Source organism: Oryza sativa, chromosome 7, assembly GCF_034140825.1.
Source record: "Oryza sativa Japonica Group chromosome 7, ASM3414082v1".
Classification (NCBI taxonomy): Eukaryota; Viridiplantae; Streptophyta; class Magnoliopsida; order Poales; family Poaceae; genus Oryza; species Oryza sativa.
In genome coordinates this window covers 4,762,775-4,789,229 of record NC_089041.1, presented here as the reverse complement: position 1 = coordinate 4,789,229, position 26,455 = coordinate 4,762,775, and the positions used below count along the sequence as shown (strand labels likewise).

Genomic DNA, 26,455 nt, shown 5'->3' with positions numbered 1-26,455 from the left:
AGCTCATTCCTATTTTAAGTGTTACCATAAGTTACTCGCTCATTCTCATTTTAAGTGTAACCATAAGTTACTCGCTCATTCCTATTTTAAGTGTAGCCATAAGTTTCCGTACCTAATTTTAATTGTCTGTTTTATTTGAAATTTTTTTATAATTAGTATTTTTGTTGTTATGATATGATAAAATATGAATAATACTTTATGCGTGGTTTATGTTTTTTAATTGTTTAAAAAAATTTTAAATAAGACAAACGATCAAAGTTTAGCACGAAAATATATGGCTACATTTAAAATGGGATGGAGGGAGTACCTGACATCGTTAACTTTTTAGCACAACGTTTAACTATTCATTTTATTTGACTGTTTAGTATAAATATCTAAAAGTATAAGTTAAGATTATAATTTTTATAATAAATTATAACAAAATAAATAATATTTATATATTTTTTAATAAGCCGAATGATCAAACATCATAGAATACATATATTTTGGAATAAGTATTTTTACCTATACCGGTAGTTCTATACGAGCATATACAATATGTGTGTCGACCTGGTTTTGAGTTTCCACCCATGCTGCTAAGTACTACTATAATAAGGGCTTGAAACTCCGGAGTGAAATTTTGGTCATTTCGGAACCCCGATACGATATTATTTCAACTGAATTTTTTATTTTTAAATTTTTATAAATTTGGTAATATGTTTTTAAAATCTAACCAACATTTGTTTGAAATTTCCGCAATTTCGGAAATTTCGATGTATTGGTAGCCTCCAATAGAATTAGCCAAACCGAAAAATTAAACCATAATAATAACCATAGCCATCAAGTTCTAGACCCAACTTTTAATTATGATGAAATATTTTTTTTCTGTTGGCAGGTGATATATATTTGACATCTCGACGGCTAATGCTGAAGTGAGCTTACTAATTATATACTTTCATTAGTTATTCTCTCCGCGGTCTTGACTACCTAGCATTTACAAAGCCACTGTCAATGAGTCACTAGTTTATTCTCAACAGGCATAATCTTTCGCTCAATACTAAAATCTACAATTGAAGTGATCAATTTCTAGATTTCGGTGCAAACCAAATTTGTTACAAACTAAACTAAACATGACGGTGCGCTCGTTGCAAGATTTAACCTAACATATTGAAAGCGAGTCTTCGTAGTACTGTTGTCACTACTTATAGACCATTTAGTTTATTTAACTATAAATGAAATATTTGTAAGGGGTTTAAATTTTTTACAGATAGTTTTTTTTAAGACTAAGTAAATCGATATTACAAGTTAGGGCAGGAGAGTCTTAACGCCTTCATTTTTTCCCATACATAAACAAAACTGTCATCCAAGGTAGTTTAGTACTAGTGTACATACACGAGATTCACTGCTCACAAGCAAGACAAATCTTGACCATGAATGTTAACTTCCTTCTCAACACAACACAATTTACTCAAGTACGTACAACGTGTTCATCCGAGAACAGTCCGAAGACTGCTGATTTTTTCAATTGAAACACATACAAATTTGAACTTTTTTTTCACCTCATCACAAGTAACAAATTAAATAAATTCGAATTAAATTTGAACGGATTACATCGGACTAGTTGGGAATTCGATCTTGCACTGCCTCCTGCTGCTCCCGCCCTTCCCACCGGCCCACCCCCTCAGCCTGCGGAGCAATCTGGGCCGTCCGATGCTCGTGCACCCGCCGGCGACGAACCCCATCATGCACGACGGCTCCGCCGCGCCGCGCATCTCCGACGACGAGCTCGATGACGCCGACGCCGCCTTGCAGAGCTCCACCTCGTTGCTCGGCGCCACCGCGACCACCACCTTCTCCCCCTTGTGCCGCGGCTGCGCCGGTGTCTCGTCGCCGATGATCGCCGCCGGCGTGCCGACCTCGCCGCCGTCGAGGACGAGGAGGTCGTGCTGCAGCCACGCCGTGATCCAGCCGAGGTAGATCATCTCCTCCATGTCGGCCGCCCACCGGTCCCGGAGCGCCTCCAGCCCGTCAAGAACGTCCCTGCCGCTCGACCCCAGCTTTCTCATGCTTCTCTCCACAATCACCTCCACATTCTGCACCAGCAAAATTAATCAATTGATTTTGATTTGATTTCACAGTGCTCATTTCTGTTCAAATTCAACTGCAATTGCAAAATGAAATGAGACAAATGAGGTTGTGTAATCAGATGATTTGATAGATTTGTTTACCTCATTGTTTGTTCCTTTCTCCTTCTGCAGCTGCAAAGTGAGCTGCTTCATCTCCTCCATGAACTGCTCAAAGCCCTGGCACCTTGTTGCCATTTCTGCCTCCCTGGCATCAAGAGCCAGGACTCTTTCATCAATGGCGTCCAGGTCTTGCTTGTTCTTCTTCCAGATCTTCTTGGACTTGCTCTGCATCGCATCGAACCTAGCTCGCATCGTCGCGAACTCTTCAGCAGATGCGCGGATCTCCGCAGCAGCTGCTTCCAGCCTCTGGTTCTGAGACTCCAGCTGCTCCAGCTTCATCCCCAGGCACATGATCTGCATCTTCTGGTATGTTGATTCCTGCTCCTTCATGTCGCAGTAGTCATGGAACTGCGATTCGATGCTCGCAGCCTGCTCTTCGAGGGCGGACACCATGCGCTTCAAGCTGTTGACGTCTTCCATCATCATTCTCTGATCATCTTGAACTCTATTGACTGAAACTTCTGATGAACTATCGGAGGCCTGCGCCACCATGATTTCTTCGGTATGTGAAAATTCACTGCTCACAATCCTACCTGTGCTGCAGGGATTCTCTGTTTGCACTAGTTTTCGCGGCGCACGATGAATTGAATCCATTTCTTCTTCCTCTTCCTCGCGAATTGAACTTGATCCGTATGATGGATCCAATTCGGTTGGGCTATCAGACAGGTCTATATCACTGTCTCTGTTTGCCCTATCTGTTATGAGGTCAAAGATAAAAGAACCAGCAAGGGGAAAGGTTAAAGGAAATAATATTTTCAGAAGGAGATTCTTGATGCCCTCTGCTCTCTTACTTTCCATTTAGAAGATCTCATCATTCCTTTAGTCTCCATGAAACAAGCCATTTAGTATATCCACTGCCCCACAGGGCGTTCCTACCTTGCTTTGCCTTCAGGTCTAAACTATGCTAAATCTCTCCAGTTCTCTAACAGTTTTCTTGCCAACATCTTTGATCAAGGCCACACAAAGTCTGGGTTCTTCATTATCATTGTTTGATTTTGTTTCACACAAGACCTCTCGTTGTTAAAGTATAGCCTGAGGTTTTGTAACTTGTAAGTTGTGATTCATCTGTCTTGCAAGGCAAGATTAGTATTATCCTATTTCTTGATTATGAGAATAAAGCATAATCTTTGCATGCACAGGATGCAAAGGGCTTCTCTCATATAAATGTTATCCAGGGTCATACTGCTGGCAACTTGATACCTTTTCTAGTAGTTAAAAGGTGCTTCCTATAAAATATAGGAAAATTATAACTGATCCACATTCTGTAACTTAAGACAGGAAATTATATGGTAGATAGTAGATACCTTTCCAGAGATGTGGTTATTGGCTGAGAATTGTAGGCAAGCAACAGTAATAAAATAGACGAAAAAGCATCTAGGTACCAAAAGGCAGATCAAAGTACCAGGTAACCAGGGTTTCCTAGAGGGATAATCCTAGATGAACACTTCCTCACTTCTGGTTTACACTTTATGTTGCATTATTATTTCTTCTTTTGACAAATGCATGTATAAACTCTCTCAAACACCAGAATTAAAAATCATATATTGGAACCTAGCAAGTGAACTTAACTGACCAGCAAAGAATCTTCATGAAATTGAAAAGAATGTAATCCAAAAAAAAATCCTATATATTCAAGAGAGAATCTGGCAAGTCTATATTTCAACTCAGTTCAAATCCTTACATGATCATGCACTTATCTATGCAGCGCCACCAATGAATTTAGATACATCTAGCCCTTTATTTCTCCAGCTGTTGAAACGGCATGTCCAAATCACGTATGTTATATACTACTTACTGCAGAAGTCTATGCACATCTATCCTTCAATGATCTTCACAGGAGTCCTGTGAAACACATTATTCGTTAGCATAATGCAGGAGGTAAAAAGATGAATTAAAAATAGTTATGCCTACCCATATGAATTCTGTTTAACTGATAGTAGTTCAACGTCCAGCTGTTGACAACAGAGGAAGGAACATGTAACAATGACATGGAAAAAAGAAAAACAAAAACAACAAAGTTGAGCATATCAGTGTAAATGACAAGGAAGCAAATGACAATCGACCTCAATAGTTGCATTTGGAGGAATTTCCTGAACGCCCTTCTTCCCATAAGCCAGCTCAGGAGGAACTATGATCAACCTCTGAAAATTTTGATATCAAATCAGACTGAAGAACAAGAAAATGTCCACAGCATATCAATTCAGATTGAAATGACCCAAGGAACTTAACATATGTGATATATCATTATCATCAATTAAGATCTAACACAATCATCAATACTATTCTTTGCTATTATAATGTATGATAGAAAACTTAGACATCCTCAGTTTTGTTGGGTACAGGTCTTATTTTTCTTTTAATCAAAGCTATCTTGAGAGAAAATATCACCGGACAAAACCAAAAGAAAATCATAGCATTAGCTGACCTGGCCTCCAACCTTCATTCCCTCAACCCCAAGATCCAATCCCTTTAGAACATTGCCTCTTTCAGAATTGCCAATATCAAACCCATATGGCTGCAAATCATGTAAAATATGTAAAAGACAAGAAGTCTAGGGTGAACATATTTGAAACTATAACCGCTCTATTAATACGACATTGGGAAACTATCGAGAGATTTCAACATGTGAAAATTCAAACAACACACATTCTAACCACAAAATGATGTGCAGAGGTATTGTTTTGAAATAAGAAGGAAGTGGGAAGAAGGAACTTATCTAATACACAGCTGTTAGCATACTACTATACACAAAAAGAGGCAGTAATGTCAAAGTAATACCGTTCCGCCACCAACACCGAGACCCTGCCTGCTTGTCATGAATGTTATGCCCTTCCACTTGGCCACATAATGTACCTGCAGTAAGATGATAATAGATCACTATACTTGAAAAATTGGAAGTGAGCTTTTGGACATTCATCTGCTAGCATATAAATTGATGGTTCATTGTTTTTACATATCATGGAACTGAAGACTAATCTCAAATTAAAGGCTTCCTCTTAGGCTAGTCTTGCAGATTTACATTTTTCAGCAGGAAGTTACCTGTTCCATGCTTACGTAACTGACTGTGGTTCTTAATACTCAGCCTGATAGTGTAGTTACAATATATATAAAATACTATATGCATACATGCCTAAATATAAGACATTATTTTGCGTGACTTCCAAAATGAATTAATACAACAGAAGGAAAAAGCAAAAGGGAGGTATCTGGATGCTTGTTGAAAAAACATATACACAACTGAAAAACATCAGATTTTCTGAAGAAAAAATGTCACCTTCTGATATAGCATTACAGGTTCGAATTAAGATTTTTTTTTTACACAAATCAAAATTGTCTCGTTTCATGAGGTATCAAGCTCGTTGGATTATTCACTCTCATGATGGCATTGCTCGCGATTACTTGATTTGCAGTGCAAATCAGCATATGCAAATGTCAGTTAACTATTCTATTGTGACATGGCTCGAGCTCTACAAATATATAAGTTGACTGAACAGCTAGCATAATAAAGGTACATACTGCGACACGGGATCCCTTAACAGCCTTGAGCCCAGATCCCACCGTGATGTCGTAATACCTGCTCAAAGCTTCGGAAGTTACACGGCATTCAGAAAATGGAAAATAGCAAAGAATGGTCTGCCTTCCAGTCACACGATAACAGAACCTGTCTGAAGAAAACAATTTTGTAACATGTTAAAACCAACCTTTTGTTATACCATTTTTTTCCTAAGCACATTGACGGATTGACCTTGTTAATTAGTGGAATGAACTACCTGTTATACCATAATATCCACATAGAAGCTACATGTTGACACCATGACATCATCCCAATTTAGGGCCAGAAATTCGTGCAGTACACAATCAATTCCAGTTTTAATTTGACGAACTAAGCGATGAAAATTCAACAGGGAGCAGCTGCAGAAGCATACTTAAGGCCATTGGGCAGGGTGGTGAACTCGCTCTCCGGAATCTTGGCGCTCCTGAGCTACACAACCAATCCAATCCAACCAATCAAACAACAAGAACAGGAAAACATTTCAACCCCACATCGCAGGATCATCTTCTCAAACAAATAGAGCGCAAACAATTCGTCAGGTCCTTACCGCTCTCCGGCTGGTAGACACCGCATCGGCGTCTCCCCCAGCCACGCCAATCCCCACAGCTACGCCGCCGAGACACAAACCACACAGATAATACCATCAGAGCGCGTAAATTTCAGCAAGCAGATTTCTGAAACAATCTAGAAGGGGGAACCATCAAGAACTAATAACCTGCAGCGGTGGCGGCGAGGAGGGAGGCGAGCCATCGCCGCCGGGTGGTCCCGTCGTGGGAGGCGCCGCCGGAGCAGCAGCGGCAGGCGAAGGCGGCCGGCCGCCGCGGCCGCGCCGTCCCCGCCGCCGGCGAGAGCGGGAGGGCGAGGCGCGCGGAGAGGGAGAGCTCCATTGTTTTGGTTTGGTTTGGTTTGATTTTTTGTTTCTTTTTTTTTTTTTCGTTTCGCGGTTGGGTCGAGTGGATTTTGCGTGCGTGGCCTCTGAATTTTCCTCAATCCTTTTAGAAAATCGGAATCTTCAGTTTCAGCCACACTACAAAAAAAGGGAGAAAGGGGGGGGGGGGGGTGGGAATCCATTTAATTGAATTTTGTAACCATATTTTCGCTTTCATGCCCGGATGGAGCTAGCATCTCATCGAGTCAAGATTGACAATCGACTGTATAATGTAGGAAATGAAATGGAATTTGGAGGGGGGTATGACTTGTGAGAGGATTTGTTTTCAGAATATTTTTTTTGCGAATGTAAGTTAATATCGGTCACTGGTGGAGAAACCATTTTTGATCGGTCGGCCAAAATTCACAATAGTCCCGGTTCCACTAAAAACCGGTTCAAAAGATCGGCATGCGCCGCGCGAGATCGAGAGGACCGAGACGCACGGGAGGATTAGTTAATAAGTTCTAACCTTTATCTCCTCCTCTCCTCACTCATCCCATGTAACACCCTAAAAAAAGAAAGAAAGCTAGCAGCAGCAGGCCATGGGCCTTGGCCCATGCATGCATGCGGCCCAGCAGCAAAGCGAGCAGAGCAGCAACAGCGCTACAGTAGTGCGCGGTACTGTAGCTAGCTGTAGTACCACCTCGCTAGTTCTGGCTGAGAGGCAGCTACTTATAAGGACGGTTGTCCGTCACTTTTAACTCCGGTTTGAACTTTTTGCGTGAAGCGAGAATGAGTCCCCTCCCCACTTCTCGGCGGGCCACGCATAGGGCGGAAGCGCGGCCGGCCAGTTCTTCTCTCTTTTTTTATAATGTGATTGACAGATGTATAATTTCTTTTTTTTTAGAATTTATGATTTATTGCATGGATCTGAGATGTATAATTGATCTGTGATGCATTTGATTTGTGTGTAATTTTTTTAAGATTTGTGATGTATTTGATTTGTGTGTAAGTAACTTAGGATTTGTATTTGTGATGTGAATGATTTGTGATGTTACTTTGATTTGGGGTTTGATTTAGGTGATCGATCTTTACTCCCGGTTATTTCACCCGGGGATTTTTAGTCCCGGATTCGTAGTCCATAAACCGGGAGTAAAGATGGTTTCTCCACCAGTGTGTTTTGGTGGGATATTTCAGAAGTTCCAAGAAAAATGGGGTATGTTCAAATTGGGGAAAATGAATCCCTATGAAGATTAATCATGTGCCATTTTTAGTTTGACACTATAGGATTTATTATCACTCTTTGGGATCTATAATTGATTTTTTTTTCACATTTATATAGTAGGTGTAAGATTTGTCACTTCAAAAATTCTAAAGAGGTTTTATAGGATTCAGTTCAATTCCTACACGAATCAAGAAAAAAATGGTATGCCAGTGTGAACTCATTTTTCTCTTGCGAAGGATATGGATCGGAGCATCTTTATTTACTTTGTTTATAGGTCTTATGTTTCTTCTTTTTGTTGAACAATAAGGTTGTAATAGTTTAATTTGTTAGCCCATGGCCTCTTGATTTTTATAGTTTGATGAATGAGAGGTATGATTTGCTAAGCAAACCAATAGACCGTTTTTAACAGGGCAACAAGTTCATGGAAATTTATTGTGCTAGAAACAGAAAGAAAGAGCCTACAGGAAACAAAACAAAAATGGCCAATATATACAGACACACTAGCTAACAAATCAAGCTCGATCTAACTGTATATAGAACGCATAAGCTAAGGCCCAATCGAATTACAAAACTTCTATGCGGGAGAGCATCACTATGCTTTTTTTGCCTTGAAATCTACTTACTATACATTTTATAAATTTATTTTGATACAGAATTGGTTCTCAGAATTTTAAAAGTTTTAGATGTCAATTATCTTTTGCCCTTCGATGTATAGTATATGTGATATCCTCTTGTAGATAGCATCACAGAATATTGGAATGAAATGATTAGTCTATCCATTTTATTCCCAACACAATAATGGAGCAATTAGTGTTCCTGATTAAATAGACACATAACGTTTTATAAGCCACGTAAGCATGTATGGTGGGGAAAATTTACTCCAATAATTACATTCATCTATGAGCTCCCTGTCATTACACTACAGTTATTTTTGCATTACACCACAATTGGGTAACTGTAATAGAAAAAAAAAATCTACTTACTATTAGCTTGCTGATACAAGTTTTTCTACATTGCTAAAAGAAAAAGGTTGTGAAGAGAGAGAATTGGTCGACTAAATTATTGATGGTTCTGCACGGGCGCGTGCCTGCCAGAGATGTTTATGATTGGTGAAAAGATTAGATGAGAGAAATTTGAGGTGGGCACACATGAAAAAAGTATCTGTGATTGGTAAATAGAATAGGAGAGAGAACAAATGCTTGACCCACATAGAAACAAAAATTAATGACTCAGTTAATTTTTATATTATCTTTAATGATATGGAAATAACATGTATAGGCATCTAATAGGTGGCTGCTTACTCTATTGTATTTCCCTTGTAGTTGCAATGACAGATTGACAGAGCCACAGCTGCCCGGGCTCATGTGCAAAAACTCCATTAAATTTTAATATTCATAAGTAAATTAATGATGAAATTTCTTTAACAAGTACTACTCGGTCCAAAAAAATAAACCCTAACTACGAATCTGGACACGCATGTAGATTCATAGATAGGATAGGATTTTTTTTTTACGGAGGGATACTCGTTATATTAAAATTTATCCGGTTCAGCTCCGCCATTGCTTAATTGCAGTTGCAAACACTACTAGTACTACACTTCAAATTAGCAAATGTCCATCTGCACGGGAGGAGGCGGGAGCCCCGCCGGCGCGGCGGCCGGCTTCCCGGAGCGGCGACACGAGACGACGATGGAGGACACGAGGTACGCGTAGACGACGCAGCACAGCAGCACGGCCACCCAGTTGGCAAGCTTCCACGCGAGCTCCACGTGCGGCGGGACGCCGCCGGCGCCGGGCCCGAGCACCACGCCGCGGAACGACCTCCCCGTGGCGCAGAGCAGGTAGAAGGCGAGGAACGCGGTGTAGAGCGCCAGCGACACCGCGGAGCAGATGAGCCTCACCCGCCGCCGCGGCGCCATGGCTAGCAGGGATCGAGAAGCTTAGCTTCAAACCTCTCGATCGACGAGGTACGACTTCTTCTGCTTAATTCGATCTCTTGTTCTTTCGTGGTGGATTCTCCGATCAATTTGATTATCGGCTGATGGATCGATCCACCGACTTGGCTTCGGCTTCGCGGTCCGCATCGGCGTCGGAGTACGGCGGGCTCGCGCGCGCGCGCGGCGGCGAGTCGCCGCCGACTTCACCGAAGCTGATATGGAAACGAGACGGATTTCGCGACACACAGGTAGGGCCAACGGGCGTTCGACGCTTTGGGAGGAGGCGTGCATTGGAGGAGCTGGTACATTGTGTCCCACGCACAAGTTGAGGGATGTCACTGAGGTGTGTGTTGTGGACATTTCACATGTGAAATGTCATTGAGGACACATCACTGGTAGAGAAACCATCTTTAGTCGGTCGACCCATATCCACAATAGTCCCGGTTCCATTAAAAACCGGGACTAAAAATGATTTTTAGTCCCGATTAATAAGAGGAAGATCTTTAGTCCCGGTTGTTGTTACCAACCGGGACTAAAAATCATCTTTAGTCCCGGTTGGTAACTCCAACCGGGACTAAAGATGATTTTTAGTCCCGGTTGATTCCATGTCAGGCTGTGTCAGGGCCCTATGATCTTTAGTCCCGGTTAGTAACACCAACCGGGACTATTTTTAGTCCCGGTTGGTGTTACTAACCGGGAATAAAAATCAAAACACACTATATAATCCATAGTACCGATCCTCTTTTCCCGTCCACACAACAAACTCCTCCCTCTATCTCTTTTTTTCCTCTCTAACTTCTTATCTCTTTCCTTATCTCTAACTCCCCTCCTCTCCTTCCTTTTTTCCTTCACCACAGTGCAGGCGGCCGGCGCGGAGGCGGCGACGCAGGGGACGGCGCGGAGGCGGCCTGCATGGCGGCCGGCGCGGCAGCGCGGGGGGCCGCGCGGCGGCGGCGGTGGGCGGCCGGCGTGGCGGCGCGGGAGGCCGCGCGGAGGCGGCGGCTGCGGTGGGCGGCCGCTCGGCGGCAACCGGCGCGGCGCTGGCCGGCCGGCGCGGAGGGGAGGAGGGGAGGCGGCAGTGGCCGCCGGCCGGATTTTTTTTCTTTTTTTTTTTGAGATGTGAATCTGTGATGTATTTTTGTGTGAGATGTGAATCTGTGATGAATTTTTTTAGAACCCTGTGATGTAATTTTTTTAAGAGTTTGTAATGTATTTGGAGATGATTTGTTTGAGGATTTGGAGATGTTCTGTAATATGTGATGATTTGGATATGGGAGGGGATGGTGTGAAATCAATATTCAATATTAAAAGCAGAAAAAAAAAGAAAAAATATCTTTAGTCCCGGTTGGTGTTATCAACCGGGACTAAAGATGCTCCACCAACCGGGACTAAAGATTGATTTTTTGTCCCGGTTATTTGAACCGGGACTAAAGATAGCGATCTTTAGTCCCGGATTCGTAGTCCCGGTTGAAAAACCAGGACTACAGGGGGGTTACGAACCGGGACTAAAAAGCATTTCTCCACCAGTGCATGCTGACTTGTTGTGTGTCACACATATTAAAAAGAAGCTATATATATATGTTGTTTGGAAGTGATATCGTTGAAGACTCCCACGAGTAGAAATTAAAGAGGGCCACATTGTTTGGTGATTCCCGTATTATAGTCACGAGTAAATTGCGTTGGCGATATATAAACTTACGAAATACTCCTTATGATAGATGGAATTTGTAACTAGTCCGAAACAATGTATTGTGATTAATCATGCTGAGTAAGTCTGATTATATATAGAATGTCACACGTGCACACATGATTACATATGAGGGCATGAGATATGTTGTATGTGTGAATAATTAACCTTTGTACATATTGTAGTTATCTTGTTCTTTTATTATTTTGTATCCATTGCATACTCCTTCTGTATACATTTTTAATATGTGTAATTAACATGACTTATTATATGTTTGATTGAACATATGCATATTTAAGTAACATCATCTTGGCATGCAAGCCTACATAGCATCTTCATCATTGTCTAACTTAGTGAAATTAGTTAGTTACGATATGTTTGTTTGGCTTTACTTTGCACACACTAGACAAGTTTATGCACCGATATGAGCGATTTACAAGTTCATGTATTAAATCGCACCCACCTCGCAAGCTCGTGTACCACCAGTGCAATTTACTTTATAGTTACAATTCAGATAGACACTATCCCTAGTCTATTCATCGCTAACAAAGCCATTTAATTTATATTATTGATAGTTGATGTTTTCATACACGCAAAGCTTGCTATGTCGAAAAAAAAAGAAGTGTTAGGTATCCCACACGTAATGAAAGGCTATGCCGTGGATGGAAAATTGATAATATGGTCAACCGCAAATAGAGAAGATATAAGCCATCAAGTTTCATCTTACTTTTTGATTCACTGATTTTGTATCAATTAATTTTCATCTCGAAAGACAGGTGGTGATATGCTCGTGGCATCTCTTGTGCCCACTTATCTAAATAGGCATATATATCTATGCGTAGACTCTAGACAACCGGTGTCCTAGCTCAGTCAAGCGGACACCTTGAGGTCAAAGGAGTCGTTTGGAGGAAAACACCGTGACGCGTGGGAGGTGCACCAACACACAGTCGTTGGGCCCATAAGCACCTAACGCGAGGGTGGAGACGTCATGATAGATATGTGTTGCACATCCTGTTCGTATAAAGATTAATATTTAGAAAGTAGAGAATATTGTTGTACATATTAACTTAAAAAACAATGTCACATGGTCAATCTCAATAGTGAAGTGTTAATCTCCCTAGTTTCATGTTCTATCTATGTCTACGATTGCCTTGGCTTTTGTTGACTTCCTTTCGTAAGACAATAAGAGCCAATTAGAGAAGGAATAATCCATCAAGTTTCATGTTACTTTTTGATTCACTAATTTTGCACTCATTAATCTTCATCTTGAAAAATAGGTGGTGATATGCTCGTGACGTTTCTTGTGCCAACTTATCTCAATAGGCATATATATCTATGTCTGGGCTCCAGACAACTGGCCACCTACCTCAGTCAAGCAGACATCCTGAGGTCAAGAGAGCCATTTGAGAGAAAACATTGTGACACGGGTCAAACAGACATCTTGAGGTCAAAAGAGCCGTTTGAGAGAAAACATTGTGACACGTGAGAGGTGCACCAGGCACACGGTCATTGGCCCCACAAGCACTTAACGCGTGGGAGGAGACGTCATTTAGATGCGTGTTGCACATTCCGTTCGTAGAAAGAGGCTATACCATAGATGGTCCACGAATCAAAATGTTATGAATTGCATGTCGTATAATCATAATGTACTGTAACATATCGAGATATATTCTGTCTTTTTAGCCGTTTGCTCACTACTAAAAACTAGCAAAAGATTAATACTTAGAAGTAGAGAAGATTGGTAGTATTACATATTAACATGAAAAACAATATCATATCACATGGTCAATCTCAATAGAGAAGCTTTAATCTCCCTACTTTCATGTTCTACATATGTGTGTGATTTCCCTATTTTCTTTCATTGATTTCTTTTCGCAAGTCGGTTAGAGCCACAAGCTATGGTTTGGCATGTTAGAGAGGGAATAATCCATCGAGTTTCATGTTACTTTTTGATTCACTGATTTTGCACTCATTAATTTTCATCTTGAAAGACAGGTGGTGATATGCCCGTGATGTCACTTGTGCCCACTTATCTCAATAGGCATATATGTGAACGCCTAGGCTCTAGACAACTGGCGTCCTGGCTCGATCAAGCGGACATCCCGAGGTCAAAAGAGCCGTTTGAGAGGAAAGATTGTGACGCGTGAGAGGTGCACTAGGCACACAGTCATTGGGCCCACAAGCACTTAACATGTGGGAGGGGACATCATGATAGCTAGATGCGTTTTGCACATCCCGTTCGTAGAAAGAGGCTATACCATATATGGTATACCATGAAAAAAATGTTACAAATTGCACGTCGTATAATCGTAATGTACTATAACATATCGAGATATATTCTATCTTAGTAGCTGTTAGCTCCCTATGAAATACTAGCGAAAGATTAATATTTAGAAAGTAGAGAATATTGTTGTACATATTAACTTGAAAAACAATATCACATGGTCAATCTCAATAGTGAAGCGTTAATCTCCCTAGTTTCATGTTCTATCTATATCTACGATTACCTTGTTTTCTTTTGTTGATTTCCTTCTGTAAGACAGTAAGAGCCAATTAGAGAAGGAATATATAGTTCATCAAGTTTCATGTTACTTTTTGATTCACTGGTTTTGCACTCATTAATCTTCATCTTGAAAGACAGGTGGTGATGTGCTCGTGACGTCTCTTGTGCCCACTTATGTCAATAGGCATATATATATACATCTGGGCTCCAGACAATTAGCCACCTGGCTCGGTCAAGCGGACATCCCGAGGTCAAGATAGTCGTTTGAGAGAAAACAGTGTGACGCAGGTCAGACGGACATCCCGAGGTCAAAAGAGCCGTTTGAGAGGAAACGTTGTGACGCGCGAGAGGTGCACCAGGCACACGGTCGTTGAGCCCACAAGGACTTAATGCGTGGGAGGAGACGCCATGATAGATGCATTTTGCGGCCCGTTCGTAGAAAGAGGCTATACCATATATGGTATACCATGAAAAAAAATGTTATAAATTACACGTCGTATAATCATAATATACTATAACATATCTAGATTTATTCTATCTTTGTAGTTGTTTGCTCCCTATGAAATACTAGCAAAATATTAATATTTAGAAAGTAGAGAATATTGTTATACATATTAACTTGAAAAACAATATCACATGGTCAATCTCAATAGTGAAGCGTTAATCTCCCTAGTTTCATGTTCTATCTATGTCTATGATTACCTTGTTTTCTTTTGTTGATTTCCTTTCATAAGACAGTAAGAGCCAATTAGAGAAGGAATAATCCATCAAGTTTCATGTTACTTTTTAATTCACTGATTTTGCACTCATTAATCTTCATCTGAAAGACAGGTGGTGATAATCTCGTGACGTCTCTTGTGCCCACTTATCTCAATAGGCATATATATGCCTGTGCTCCAGACAAATGGCCACCTGGCTCAGTCAAGCGGACATCCCGAGGCCAAAAGAGTTGTTTGAGAGAAAACATTATGACACGGGTCTGACGAGCATCCCGAGGTCAAAAAAAAGCCATTTGAGAGAAAACATTGTGAGCGTGAGAGGTGCACCAGGCACACGGTCGTTGGGTCCACAAGCACTTAACGCGTAGGAGGAGACGTCATGGTAGATGAGTGTTGCATATCCCGTTTGTAAAAAGAGACTATACCATAGATGGTATACCACAAATCAAAATGTTACGAGAATTGCACATCTTATAATCACAATGTACTATAATATATCGAGATATATTCTTTCTTTTAGCCGTTTGCTCCATATAAATACAAGCAAAAAAAACTAAATAATATTTAGAAGTAGAGGAGATTGTTACTATATTTTAACTTGAACAACAATACTCCCTCCATTTCGAAATGTTTGACACCGTTAACTTTTTAGCACGTATTTGACCGTTCGTCTTATTCAAAAACTTTTGTGAAATATGTAAAATTATATACCTACATAAAAATATATTTAACAATGAATCAAATGATAGGAAAAGAATTAATAATTACTTAATTTTTTTAATAAAACGAACGGTCAAACATGTTTAAAAAAGTCAACGGCGTCAAACATTTCGAAACGGAGGGAGTATATCACAAGATCAATAAGCCTTAATCTCCCTAGTTCGATGTTCTATATAGACAGTTCTATGATTCCCTTCTTTTCTTTGGTTGATTTCTTTCTGTATTTCCGTTAGACGGTAGTAAGAGCCACAATGCTATGGCTGCAACCGCTCAATTCGCCGCTCATCCGCAATCAGCGCGCCCGCGCCGCCCACTCACTCACAGCCGGATGGGCCCGATCATCCGGCGCGAGAGTGGGTCCCACCTGTCAGTGAGTGCCACCAAAAGCGGGCCGATCCTTTCCAAAAATCCCTCGTGGGACCCTCGGCTTGACCCGCCCCGGCTATAAATAGCCCCGCCTCTCTCCTCTCCTTGTCTCATCAACCCTCTCTCTCTCTCTCTCTCTGCCTCGGCGACCTCGCCTCCGCTTACTCTCCCACCCAGACAAAACCCTCTTTGCCTCTCATGGCGTCACGCGGCGGCGACGGCCTCGTCGGAGGAGGGCGCGGGCCCCTCGGTGGGCGGGACGGTAGAGGGCGCGGCCCGGCCGGTGGGCGAGGCGGCGGAAGGGGAGGCGGCCACCCGCAGCAGCAGCAGCAGCAGCAGCCGGGCTACGGCCGCGGCGACGGGGGCGGCCGTGGTCCTGCCCCTGCTGCTGGTGGTGTCGTTGGTCGAGGAACTGGAGGCGGCGGCGGCGGCGGGCGCGGGGACGGCGGACGCGGCCGTGGCCGTGGCGGCGGCGGCGGAGATGGCGTTCGCCCTGCTATGGCCGCGGCTCCGGCGGCGTCGACTCCTGGTCCGGTTGCTGTTGCTGCTCGGAGTACTCCTCCTCCTACTCCCGCGGTCCAGATCCCCGCGGTGGCGTCGTCGTCGTCAGCGCAGCCAGCGGCGGCGGCGCAGCCTCCTCCGGCAGCCGCGGCGGTTTCTGCCCTCGCGAGGGACGTTGGGAGGCAGCTGGCTGTCGTGGCGGGCGGCGGCCGCCCCGCTCCCCCCGCGGCGCCGCCGGCGCCCATCCCGGTGTCGAGCAAGGGCGTCGCGCCACCGTCGCGGCCGGGGTTCGGGACGGTGGGGGAGAGGATCGTGGTGCGCGCGAACCATTTCCTCGTCCGCGTCTCCGACAACGACATGATCTACCTCTACGACGTAAGCCTCCCCTAGCTACATTAACCCTACTCGTTCTTCCAGTTCCCCTTTCATTTCGCTTTCGTTGCGATTATATCTCTAGTAAATCGCTTTCATCCCTCGTAGACTAGTAGAATAAATTCGTTGCGATGCGATTCACGAATCGATCAAGCGATTCGTATACTTCTAGCAGTATTAGATTACAGTGTACTGGAGTACTACATCTGGTGGAGTATTATTTTTTATCTTCATCATCTTCTCATTCTTTTTTTTTTTACCTTTATCTTGTATACACGCGGTAGTTTTCGGGTTGCCGTTTTGGGCGAAAGCTCCGCAGAGGGGCCATGTGCCGTGCTTGCTTCATTTTCGGTATCCATCATCAACTCAGCTCTCGCGGCTAAATCGTGGCTTTAGACCTTTAGTACTTCGGTCTCTCGCTGTTGCTCGGTTTTGTTGTTATCACCACATCTCTGTCTGAATCCTTAGGTAGTAGCCTCGTGCATCTGTGCAGAGTTGATCTGGTTGCTGATTGAGGAAAAGGGTCTTGGTCCACTGTGTGGTTGCCTGGTTGATGAGATCTTAGTAGAGTTCCTGTGTCTTTCATCTTTGCTATTTGTGCCCTGAAGTAGGGGTTTGGGTGGTGTGCATGTGGTGGAAGAAGGGGGATCTTCGGGTTTAGAGGGATGACCGAGGCGGCGCAGCCTCAGCCGCATGGGAGAAGGAGAACGGTGATTTGATGTTGGTGGCGAGGAATCTCATCGGACTAGCTAGGAGAGGTGAGGGAAATGGTAGAGGAGAGGCATGTAGGGGTATCGGTGGCAAACTTGAGGAAGACGATAATAGTGGCGGCGGAATCTGACGGAGAACTCGTGGGGTTTGAGGAAGGTAGGGTAGGGGTGGCGGCGCGCGGGGATGAGGGGAGGGAGTGAGAGGGGGGATATTAGGGTTAGAAATGCACGAATCTTCGGGCAATCTTAGCCATCCAAAAAAGTGATTGACATTTAGCATATACCCCCTTTGTCCTAAAATAAATCAATATCCCTCGCATCCTGAGGAGAACAAAAGACCTAAATACCCCTCATTATTGGGTGGGAACATTTAATGTGAAAAAAAGACAAAATACCCCTCGTTAATAGAAAAATTGTATTGGTGAGTGGGAATATTTAGTGAGAATAAAAGATCAAAATACCCCCTCGTTAATAAGAAAGTTGGATTAGTGGGGGTGGAGGTGGCGGCGTGAGGGGTACGAGGGAGGGAGGGTGGGGGTGACGGCGCGCGGGGTATAAGGGGATTGAGTGAGATGGAGGATTAGGGTTAGATTATTATAGAGCCCACACGAATCTTTGAGCAATCTTAACCATGGGAAAAAGTGATTGACATTTAGCATATACCCCTTTTGTCCTAAAATAAACCAATATCCCTCACATCTTGAGGAACACTTAGTGAGAACAACAGATCAAAATACCTCTCGTGAATAGCAAACTTGTATTGGTGGGTAGGAACATTTAATGAGAACAAAAGACCAAAATGTCCCTCATTTGTAGAAAAGTTGTATTGGTGAGTGGGAACATTTAGTGACAATAAAAGACCAAAATGTCCCTCATTAAAAAGAAAATTGGATTAGTGAGTAGAAAGTGAAAGATTGAAAGGATGAAACTTGTCAATTTATGGACTGAGAACAGGTAAGAGCAAGTACAAATACTACGCTAGCTACTAGCTATTAGAAATACCATGCTAGCCTTGATGCCGAGCTGGAGGTGAACAATGTGATGAGAGAGAGTAAGTGGGTCAAAAAGGTTGTAGCTTGTACTATTGTTGTAGCATGCAACGAGCATGAGTTAAATGCGTTTCTTAGAGTGATGGCCCCACTCTGCTCTGGGACCTAGCCGGTCGCACAACCCGCCTAGGCCCAGAGCCAGCCCTGACATGTATAATAGGTTAGCTATGGTTAGCTCAAATTTTTCCCTACTCCCTTTTTCTCTCACTATGAATTTAACACATATCTTGAAACATGTGTAGATCTAGCTTTTGTATGAGAACAAACACTTGTTACTTTTGTTTGTCTCTCTTTTAGGTAAGTTTTATAGTTGGTTTATAACTCATTGTTAGCGATCCTAGTCGTTCCTATCCTTTTTGACGATTAGACTGCATGCATCTTTTTTTTTTCAGGTGAGTTTGAGTCCCCCACCAAAGACCAGGCGCATCAACAGGGTAGTGATGTCTGAGCTGGCCAGGTTGCACCGTGAGTCGCATCTCGGTGGCATAAGCTTCGCGTACGACGGAAGCAAGGCCCTGTACACTGCAGGAAAACTGCCGTTCGACTCCATGGACTTCAAGATCAAGCTGGGCAAAGAGCTCAGGGAAATGTGAGCATTGTCACTCCTAATTAATGTTTACTAACACTTGTGTACTCTAGCTAGGTTTCTTGTTTTTCTGATATGTGTTTAGTACATTTTGTACATCTAGCTAGGTTACTTATTTCTGGAAAATGTCTTCTACATTTTATGCACTCTAACTAGGCCACTTATTTTTGGAAAATGTCTAGTACACATGCTAGACTACTTATTTGTGGATAATGTTTAACTACACATTTTGAGCACTCTAGCTTGGTACGATACTTATTTGTGGAATGCACCAACTAACTAATGAACCGTTTAATGTTTGCCTTTTCAATTGAAAATTAAGCGAGTACAAGGTGACAATTCGACGTGCTGGCCAAGCAGATCTGCACCACCTGCACGAGTTCATCGCCGGCCGGCAGAGGGACTCTCAGCAGCAAACGATCCAAGCACTGGACGTTGTACTGAGGGAGTCACCTTCTCTGAAGTATGATGCCTTTCGTCATAATCACTTTTTTAGGAGGCAAAAACGTTTTAGACCATAAGATTGATTTCTTGATATCTTTGCATTTTGCAGCTATGTCATCGTTTCTCGGTCGTTCTACTCCACTATGTTCGGCCGACAAGACATTGGTGATGGGCTGGAATGCTGGAAAGGATACTATCAGAGCCTGCGCCCAACTCAGATGGGACTCTCATTGAACATAGGTGCATAATCATCTCTAAAACCTCTTTATTTTGGGCGGATAATTGATGACACAAATAATCCAATTCAGTTTTATTTGGGCCTCTATATTGAAATTTTGGCAAAATATGCACCCTACACATTCATTTTTGCTAGGTGGTTTCCTTATTTTCTTTCTTGCCAAAGTAGACAACACTTCCCATTAATTTTGTTCAGTTGTGTTGAACTTATATTTACACAAAGCAAGCCTATTTAGTATTTGTTTTGTTTGCTAGGCCTTTATAGGCGCACACACGCACATTGGTTTTTATGGAAACCGGCATCCCCATTAGTATATTGAACACTTTTACAATGTTTCACACACAACCAAAAAGAATTCATAACTGTAAGACACAAAGTAATGTGAACATGCAAAAACATCTTACAGTTCAATTTTTATTTTCACAAGATTTACTTATGCAGCTCTTTTTATGCATGGTTTATTAGCATTGTTACTAACTCTTGAATCTTGATTGGGTCCTCGTGCTTTCAGACATATCCTCTACCCCATTCTTCAAACCTATCAGCGTGGTAGAATATGTCAAGAATTGTCTGGGCACACCTACTAATGCTAATGGCCCTGACCCTAGGCGGCCTCTTTCTGACATTGATCGCCTGAAGGTACAAATTTCTCAACCAAAATGTGTGACCCAATAACTTATCTATAGTTACTGACTTCTTTATTCTACTTAAAATTTGTTCTCCAGGTTAAGAAAGCACTACGGGGAGTTCGTGTTGAAACAACACACCAGGGGAAGAGCAGCAAGTACAAGATCACTACGATTACATCTGAGCCACTGAGTCAGCTGAAGTAATTGTTCCTCTCTTCTCCCCCTTGCTTATGTGCTCTATAAACTATAATCATACTTTCTAAACTCACAACTTGTATCTTGCCATTTTCTGTTTCTAGCTTTTCTATGGATGGAACTACCCAGACTGTTATTCAGTACTTCTCGCAGCGGTACAAATACAGGCTGCAGTACACGTCTTGGCCCTGTCTGCAATCCGGCAACCCTTCTAACCCTATATATTTGCCAATGGAGGTAAATTGTGCATTTCTTTTGTGCATGATTCCAGAAACATTATACTAACTGTGCATATAACACGTTTGTAGGTATGCACCATTGTAGAAGGGCAAAGATACTCCAAGAAGCTCAATGACAAACAAGTGACTGGCCTCCTGAGAGCAACATGCCAGCCTCCCCAGAAAAGGGAGCAGAAAATCATTGAGGTAAGTGTCCAGCTCACATATATTGACATTTGACATTACCTTCTTTTGTGAGGAATTTTACGGTCCTTAAAAAGGTACCTAAATTTTACACTAAAATTTTTGGTACCTTGAGGTACTTTGTATCTAGAGGTATTAAATTTTATCCTAGAAAAATATGGTACCTCTAAACTCTAGTACCTTCTCAAGGACGGTAAAATTACCCATCTTTTGTAGACCAGGAGAGTAATTACTTTTAGTGCTTATATAATGATTTTTCAAGAGTCCCATGCATCTCTTTCTTTATGTGAGATATTATCAATAATGGTAATTTTATCATCCTTGATAATGTACTAAAAGGTACACATTTTTTTACTGTAAAATTTGGTATCTCGAGATACTTTTAGCCATGAGGTACCTGTGTTACCATTCTAGATATTGTGTGTATGTTTAATCAAATGTGTTGCATTTACTCAAAAAAAAATTCAAAACATGTCATTTATTGTAGTACACATAAAGTGGTGCATCCCTAATTAATGGACAACCCACATTCTTCTTTTAGAATTTTGTTAAGCATGCATCCAACATTCTAATTTGGTCATGAGGAAAAAAAACATCACTCCTATTTATTTATCAAACAAAGATTGGGACATTTTGATGTTTTAACATACGTGTTATAACTACTAACGATCTAACACGATTATATTTATTTATTGTATAGATGGTTCAACACAACAACTACCCGGCTGATAAGGTGGTGAGTGATTTTAGAATTAATATTTCCAATCAGATGGCCACTATGCCAGCTCGCGTGCTGCCTGCGCCCACGGTAGCTATTCTACAACTCATTTTGGTGTTTTTTTTAATCTCCTGTATTTTTATACTTATGTGACCTTTTACGTTGTTTCAGCTGAGATACCATGACTCTGGAAAGGAGAAAACTTGTAATCCCAGAGTTGGGCAATGGAATATGATCAATAAGGTGATACAATGTTGAATGCTTCCCTGAACAATTTTTTTTACAATATAATTTCTGTGTTATTACTATTATTTGACATTACTTGAAATAATTCATCATACCGACCTTGTAGAGATTGGTTGTGCTCTGCTCATTGCATGTCTTTGAAACTTGTGATCGCAATATAGTGGATGTCACACTTTTCATTTTGGAAGAATTAGTGGATGACACATGAAAGCTTTTAATACGAAACTATTAACATATGCAATACTAGATTTGAATAGCCTTCTTTCTGTTGTTCACTTGCACATTTGTTTGTTTTCTCCCAGAAAATGGTTGGTGGAGCTGTGGTTCAAAAGTGGACTTGCGTGAATTTTTCACGCATGCATATTGATGCCGTGCACAGACTATGCGGCGAACTAGTTTATACATGCAATGCTATTGGCATGGTGAGCTTGTGTTATGCTTATGAATATATTTAAGTTTGAATTGTTAGTCAGCACATATAACACCGTGTTTGTCTTCGTAGGTTTTCAATGAAATGCCAGAGATAGAGGTGGGGTCAGCTGCTCCTAATAACATCGAAGCTGCCCTGAGCAACATTCACACAAGGGCTCCTCAACTCCAGCTGCTCATTGTGATTCTCCCAGATGTTAATGGGTATTATGGTATGTACACATTCTTAGTTAATTAATATGACTGCAAGCTCTTCCAGTATATATTTACACAGTAAACTGTGCAATTTTGCAGGAAGAATTAAGAGGGTGTGTGAGACTGAACTTGGGATAGTATCCCAGTGCCTCAAGCCAGGCCGCAAGCTCTTGAGCTTAGACAGGCAGTTCCTGGAAAATGTCTCACTCAAAATCAATGTCAAGGTAAGCTTTGTTTGTGGCCACTGCACTTAAAATCACTTAAAAATCTCCCTCTCCGTTTTATATACGAATTAGGTGTTCAATGGAGAGATGTTTACACTGTCTTGATCAGGCTGGAGGACGCAACTCAGTTCTTCAGAGACCTCTTGTACCCGGTGGGCTTGAAAACACAACAATAATTTTTGGTGCCGATGTCACCCATCCTGCTTCTGGAGAGGACTCATCGGCGTCGATCGCAGCTGTTAGTTTCTCTCATTTCCTGACATCAAATTGTTTACTTCATCGTTGAATGAATTGAACTAAACGAAATTTTAGTGGATAATTGAATGGAATTTATTTTGATGAAATATTTTTTTAAAAAAATTAACATTGTGACGCAGGTGGTGGCCTCCATGGACTGGCCTGAGATCACCAAGTACAAAGCCCTCGTCTCTGCCCAGCCACCTCGGCAGGAGATTATACAAGATCTCTTCACCATGACTGAAGTTGCGCAGAATGCTGATGCTCCAGCACAGAAGGCTGAAGGTTCGAAGAAGAATTTCATATGCGGCGGAATGTTCAGGTTAGTTTTTCTTTTTTGTCCTGAGATCAAATTGAGAAAGTGGCAATGACATTTTGGCTTGAAACTTAGATGCTCTTTTCACTTTTTTTTTTTTGCAGGGAGTTGCTTATGTCATTCTACAGTAAGAATGCTAAACGTAAGCCTCAAAGGATAATATTTTACAGGTATCCACTTCAAATCATGTCTCTATTGTGTCAAATTACTAGATACCTAGATAAACTTGGATTTTATAATTCCTTAGAATAATATGCATCCAAATCTGGACCTATTTGTAATTTGGTAATGTTTTGCACACGCAGGGATGGTGTAAGTGATGGACAATTCCTTCATGTTCTGCTCTATGAGATGGACGCAATCAAGAAGGTAATGATCTTTGATTATGTACGTAACTACACTTTTATCATGTAGGTTGCTTCATGACATTTTCATATATTTTTTTGTTCAAAGGCTATTGCATCTTTGGACCCAGCATACAGGCCCCTGGTGACATTTGTGGTTGTCCAGAAGAGGCACCACACAAGGCTCTTCCCTGAGGTGCATGGAAGGCAAGATCTGACGGACAGAAGTGGAAATGTTCGTCCAGGTATATAATTTGCCTATGAAATTATGAATCCTAGCTATCTGTTACCAGAAAACACATAATTAGTGTGATGCCTGTGATTGTGTATTACATAATATTTTGTAATTGTCTTTTTTTCTAAATTCTGTGTGTGTTTGTGTGTCTGTGTGTGTGTGTGTAAGATTGTGTGTCTGATACACTTTCTGGTATATATGCAGGAACCGTGGTTGACACTAACATTTGCCACCCTAGTGAGTTCGACTTCTACCTGTGCAGCCATGCCGGAATCCAGGTAGATATATATTTACACAACAATTTTATTTTGCTCATCGTGGATTTCTTTTTTTCCCATTTATCTTTGTAGACGACTGAAATATCAATGATGTGAAATTGCTCTTGTCTGTCCAGGGAACAAGCAGACCAACCCACTACCACGTTCTCCATGACGAGAACCGTTTTAGTGCCGATCAGCTGCAGATGCTCACTTACAATTTGTGTTACACGTAAGCCTCTGAATTGTTTCTCAACTTTTGCGTTGTTAATTTGTACCATCCATAAACCTGACCTGATCTTTGCCTTGAAATTTTCCAGCTACGCTCGATGCACCCGGTCTGTCTCTGTTGGTAAGCTTTCATCCTAATGCTCTAGCTGAAATAACACATTTTTCATACTTCTAGAGCTTGTTTTTTTCTATCTTTTTAAATTTTCCATACTTGCACAGCTTATTTTCCATAGAGCTAAATTTACCTTTGTTTCTTTTTCTATCTTTAAACTAAAGATAATGCATTTTTCATACTTACACTTCTTATTTTTCCTCGGGTATATTTAATAAAAGGGAATGATTATACGTACTTACTTTTTCTTACTAAATTCTTATTACTAACGCTGGTGTCATAAGTGCATCTAGATTTATTGTAACTTCTATCTATTTAAATCAAACGGTTGAGATGATTGTTAATAAAAAATTAGTAGGTTGTGTTTAGTTCACACCAAAATTGGAAATTTTGTTGAAATTGGAACAATGTGACGGAAAAGTTAGAAGTTTGTGTGTGTAAGAAAGTTTTGATGTGATGAAAAAATTGAAAGTTTAAAGAAAAATTTTGGAACTAAACACGGCCTACGTGTAGCAGTGCTCTAAATAAAATTGGCACACTCGAAGTGCTGGCTTATTAGAAAAATAAATATACTGAAGATAACACACATCCATCATGTTTGTGCAGTCCCTCCAGCCTACTACGCTCACCTGGCAGCATTCCGGGCGAGGTACTACGATGAGCCCCCCGCCATGGACGGAGCTTCGTCGGTCGGCAGCGGCGGCAACCAGGCGGCGGCCGGCGGCCAGCCACCGGCGGTGCGCCGCCTCCCGCAGATCAAGGAGAACGTCAAGGACGTGATGTTCTACTGCTGATCGAATCGGCGCCTAGCTTGGGTTTTAACTACAAACATTTTGTTGGTCGCTCGTCAGTATTCATTCAGGCTGTTAGTGTACTGTGCTATCTCTGAAATTGTGATGGTGTCATTTGGGACATGTTAACCTGTTGTTGAACTTGTGATCTGTGATGTTGATGCAGCTGCTACTCGATAGTTGTATGTTTCTCGAAGTGTATTTTTTTGGGGTTATGTGTGATGTTTGAAAGACAGGTCATGATCTAAATTATTTCTGCGGATTAGTTGACATGCCATGATCTAAATTTTTTGTAGTTGGCTTCGATAAGTTGATTTTCACCACACACACACACACATTCACTTTTTTTGAACGACACACACACATTCACATATGTGTGTGCGTGTATATGTATATGTCGTTTAGCGCTCACTTGAATGGTGGTTTTATAGGACAATATGCAAGTTTACTTGATCCCTTTTGAACCATTAAGGACTCGTTGGGCTTTTTTAGGAAAAACAAAGCAAACAAATTCCTAAGAATTAATCGCCATAGGTGTCATTCGGTTTGTAGGAATAAACTATATGAGAAACGAAAGAAAATTTTCCGCTTGCAAGTTATAAAGAGAATACACTGAAAAATTTACATCCATTCAAATCTCTTGAAAAATAATTAGTGTGTGCATTTATTTCTATTCCTATAGATTAAAATTCCTTTCAATAGAATAAGCTCTAAATGCATGGATAATCTAGCAGATGGACAGTTTAACGCCATGTGGCCTTGACTATCAAGGCTTCTTCTACTATCTCTATCTTAAAATAAGTTCATTTGCGGGTTTCTATGTTTAACATTTAACCATTCGTTTTATTTAAAAAAATTATTAAAAAAAATAAAAATAAGTTAAGTATAAAATACTATTCATGTTCTATATCATATAATAACAATAAAAATACTAATTATAAAAAATTTTAAATAGAACGGACAATCAAAGGTTGGATAAAAAACTCATAAATAAACTTATTTTGGAACGGGGAGTACCTAACTTTTCAGGCCTCAGCAGTCTCTCCAGTCTATTCCTTACAACAGAATTTCATTTTTCAATCTTTCATTGTCCTTTCTTCCCCAACCTTCCCAATCCCATCAGTGGCTCTTCAAATCCTTTTCCTTGCCGGCTGCATCTTGAAACAATATGG

The 26,455-nt window shown here is 41.5% G+C and overlaps 3 protein-coding genes across 3 annotated transcripts; 1 reads left to right on the top strand and 2 right to left on the bottom strand.

The window, feature by feature from the left end:
• Positions 1–1,403: 1,403 nt before the first annotated feature.
• Positions 1,404–3,680, bottom strand: LOC9270490 (protein CHUP1, chloroplastic). The gene is made up of 2 exons (XM_015789173.3): positions 2,208–3,680; positions 1,404–2,072 (listed from the first exon to the last, which is right to left on the bottom strand). Exons 1-2 carry the CDS (start codon positions 3,021–3,023, stop codon positions 1,587–1,589), a joined length of 1,302 nt encoding a protein of 433 aa, XP_015644659.1. The 5' UTR covers positions 3,024–3,680; the 3' UTR covers positions 1,404–1,586.
• A 151-nt stretch (positions 3,681–3,831) lies between these two features.
• Positions 3,832–6,702, bottom strand: LOC9267938 (peptidyl-prolyl cis-trans isomerase FKBP16-4, chloroplastic). Its single transcript, XM_015789174.2, has 9 exons — positions 6,494–6,702; positions 6,326–6,384; positions 6,152–6,207; positions 5,742–5,799; positions 5,004–5,078; positions 4,651–4,740; positions 4,289–4,366; positions 4,137–4,177; positions 3,832–4,067 (listed from the first exon to the last, which is right to left on the bottom strand). Exons 1-9 carry the CDS (start codon positions 6,663–6,665, stop codon positions 4,040–4,042), a joined length of 657 nt encoding a protein of 218 aa, XP_015644660.1. The 5' UTR covers positions 6,666–6,702; the 3' UTR covers positions 3,832–4,039.
• Positions 6,703–15,914: 9,212 nt separating this feature from the next.
• Positions 15,915–25,569, top strand: LOC4342603 (protein argonaute 14-like). The gene is made up of 22 exons (NM_001422011.1): positions 15,915–16,678; positions 18,827–19,023; positions 19,343–19,483; positions 19,574–19,704; positions 20,214–20,341; positions 20,428–20,531; positions 20,631–20,763; positions 20,835–20,951; positions 21,649–21,756; positions 21,838–21,909; positions 22,215–22,334; positions 22,415–22,553; positions 22,636–22,760; positions 22,870–22,998; positions 23,138–23,319; positions 23,418–23,483; positions 23,619–23,682; positions 23,767–23,902; positions 24,097–24,170; positions 24,287–24,381; positions 24,470–24,501; positions 25,099–25,569. The coding sequence occupies exons 1-22, from the start codon at positions 16,001–16,003 to the stop codon at positions 25,284–25,286; spliced, it is 3,159 nt and encodes a 1,052-aa protein (NP_001408940.1). The 5' UTR covers positions 15,915–16,000; the 3' UTR covers positions 25,287–25,569.
• The last annotated feature ends 886 nt before the right edge of the window (positions 25,570–26,455 follow it).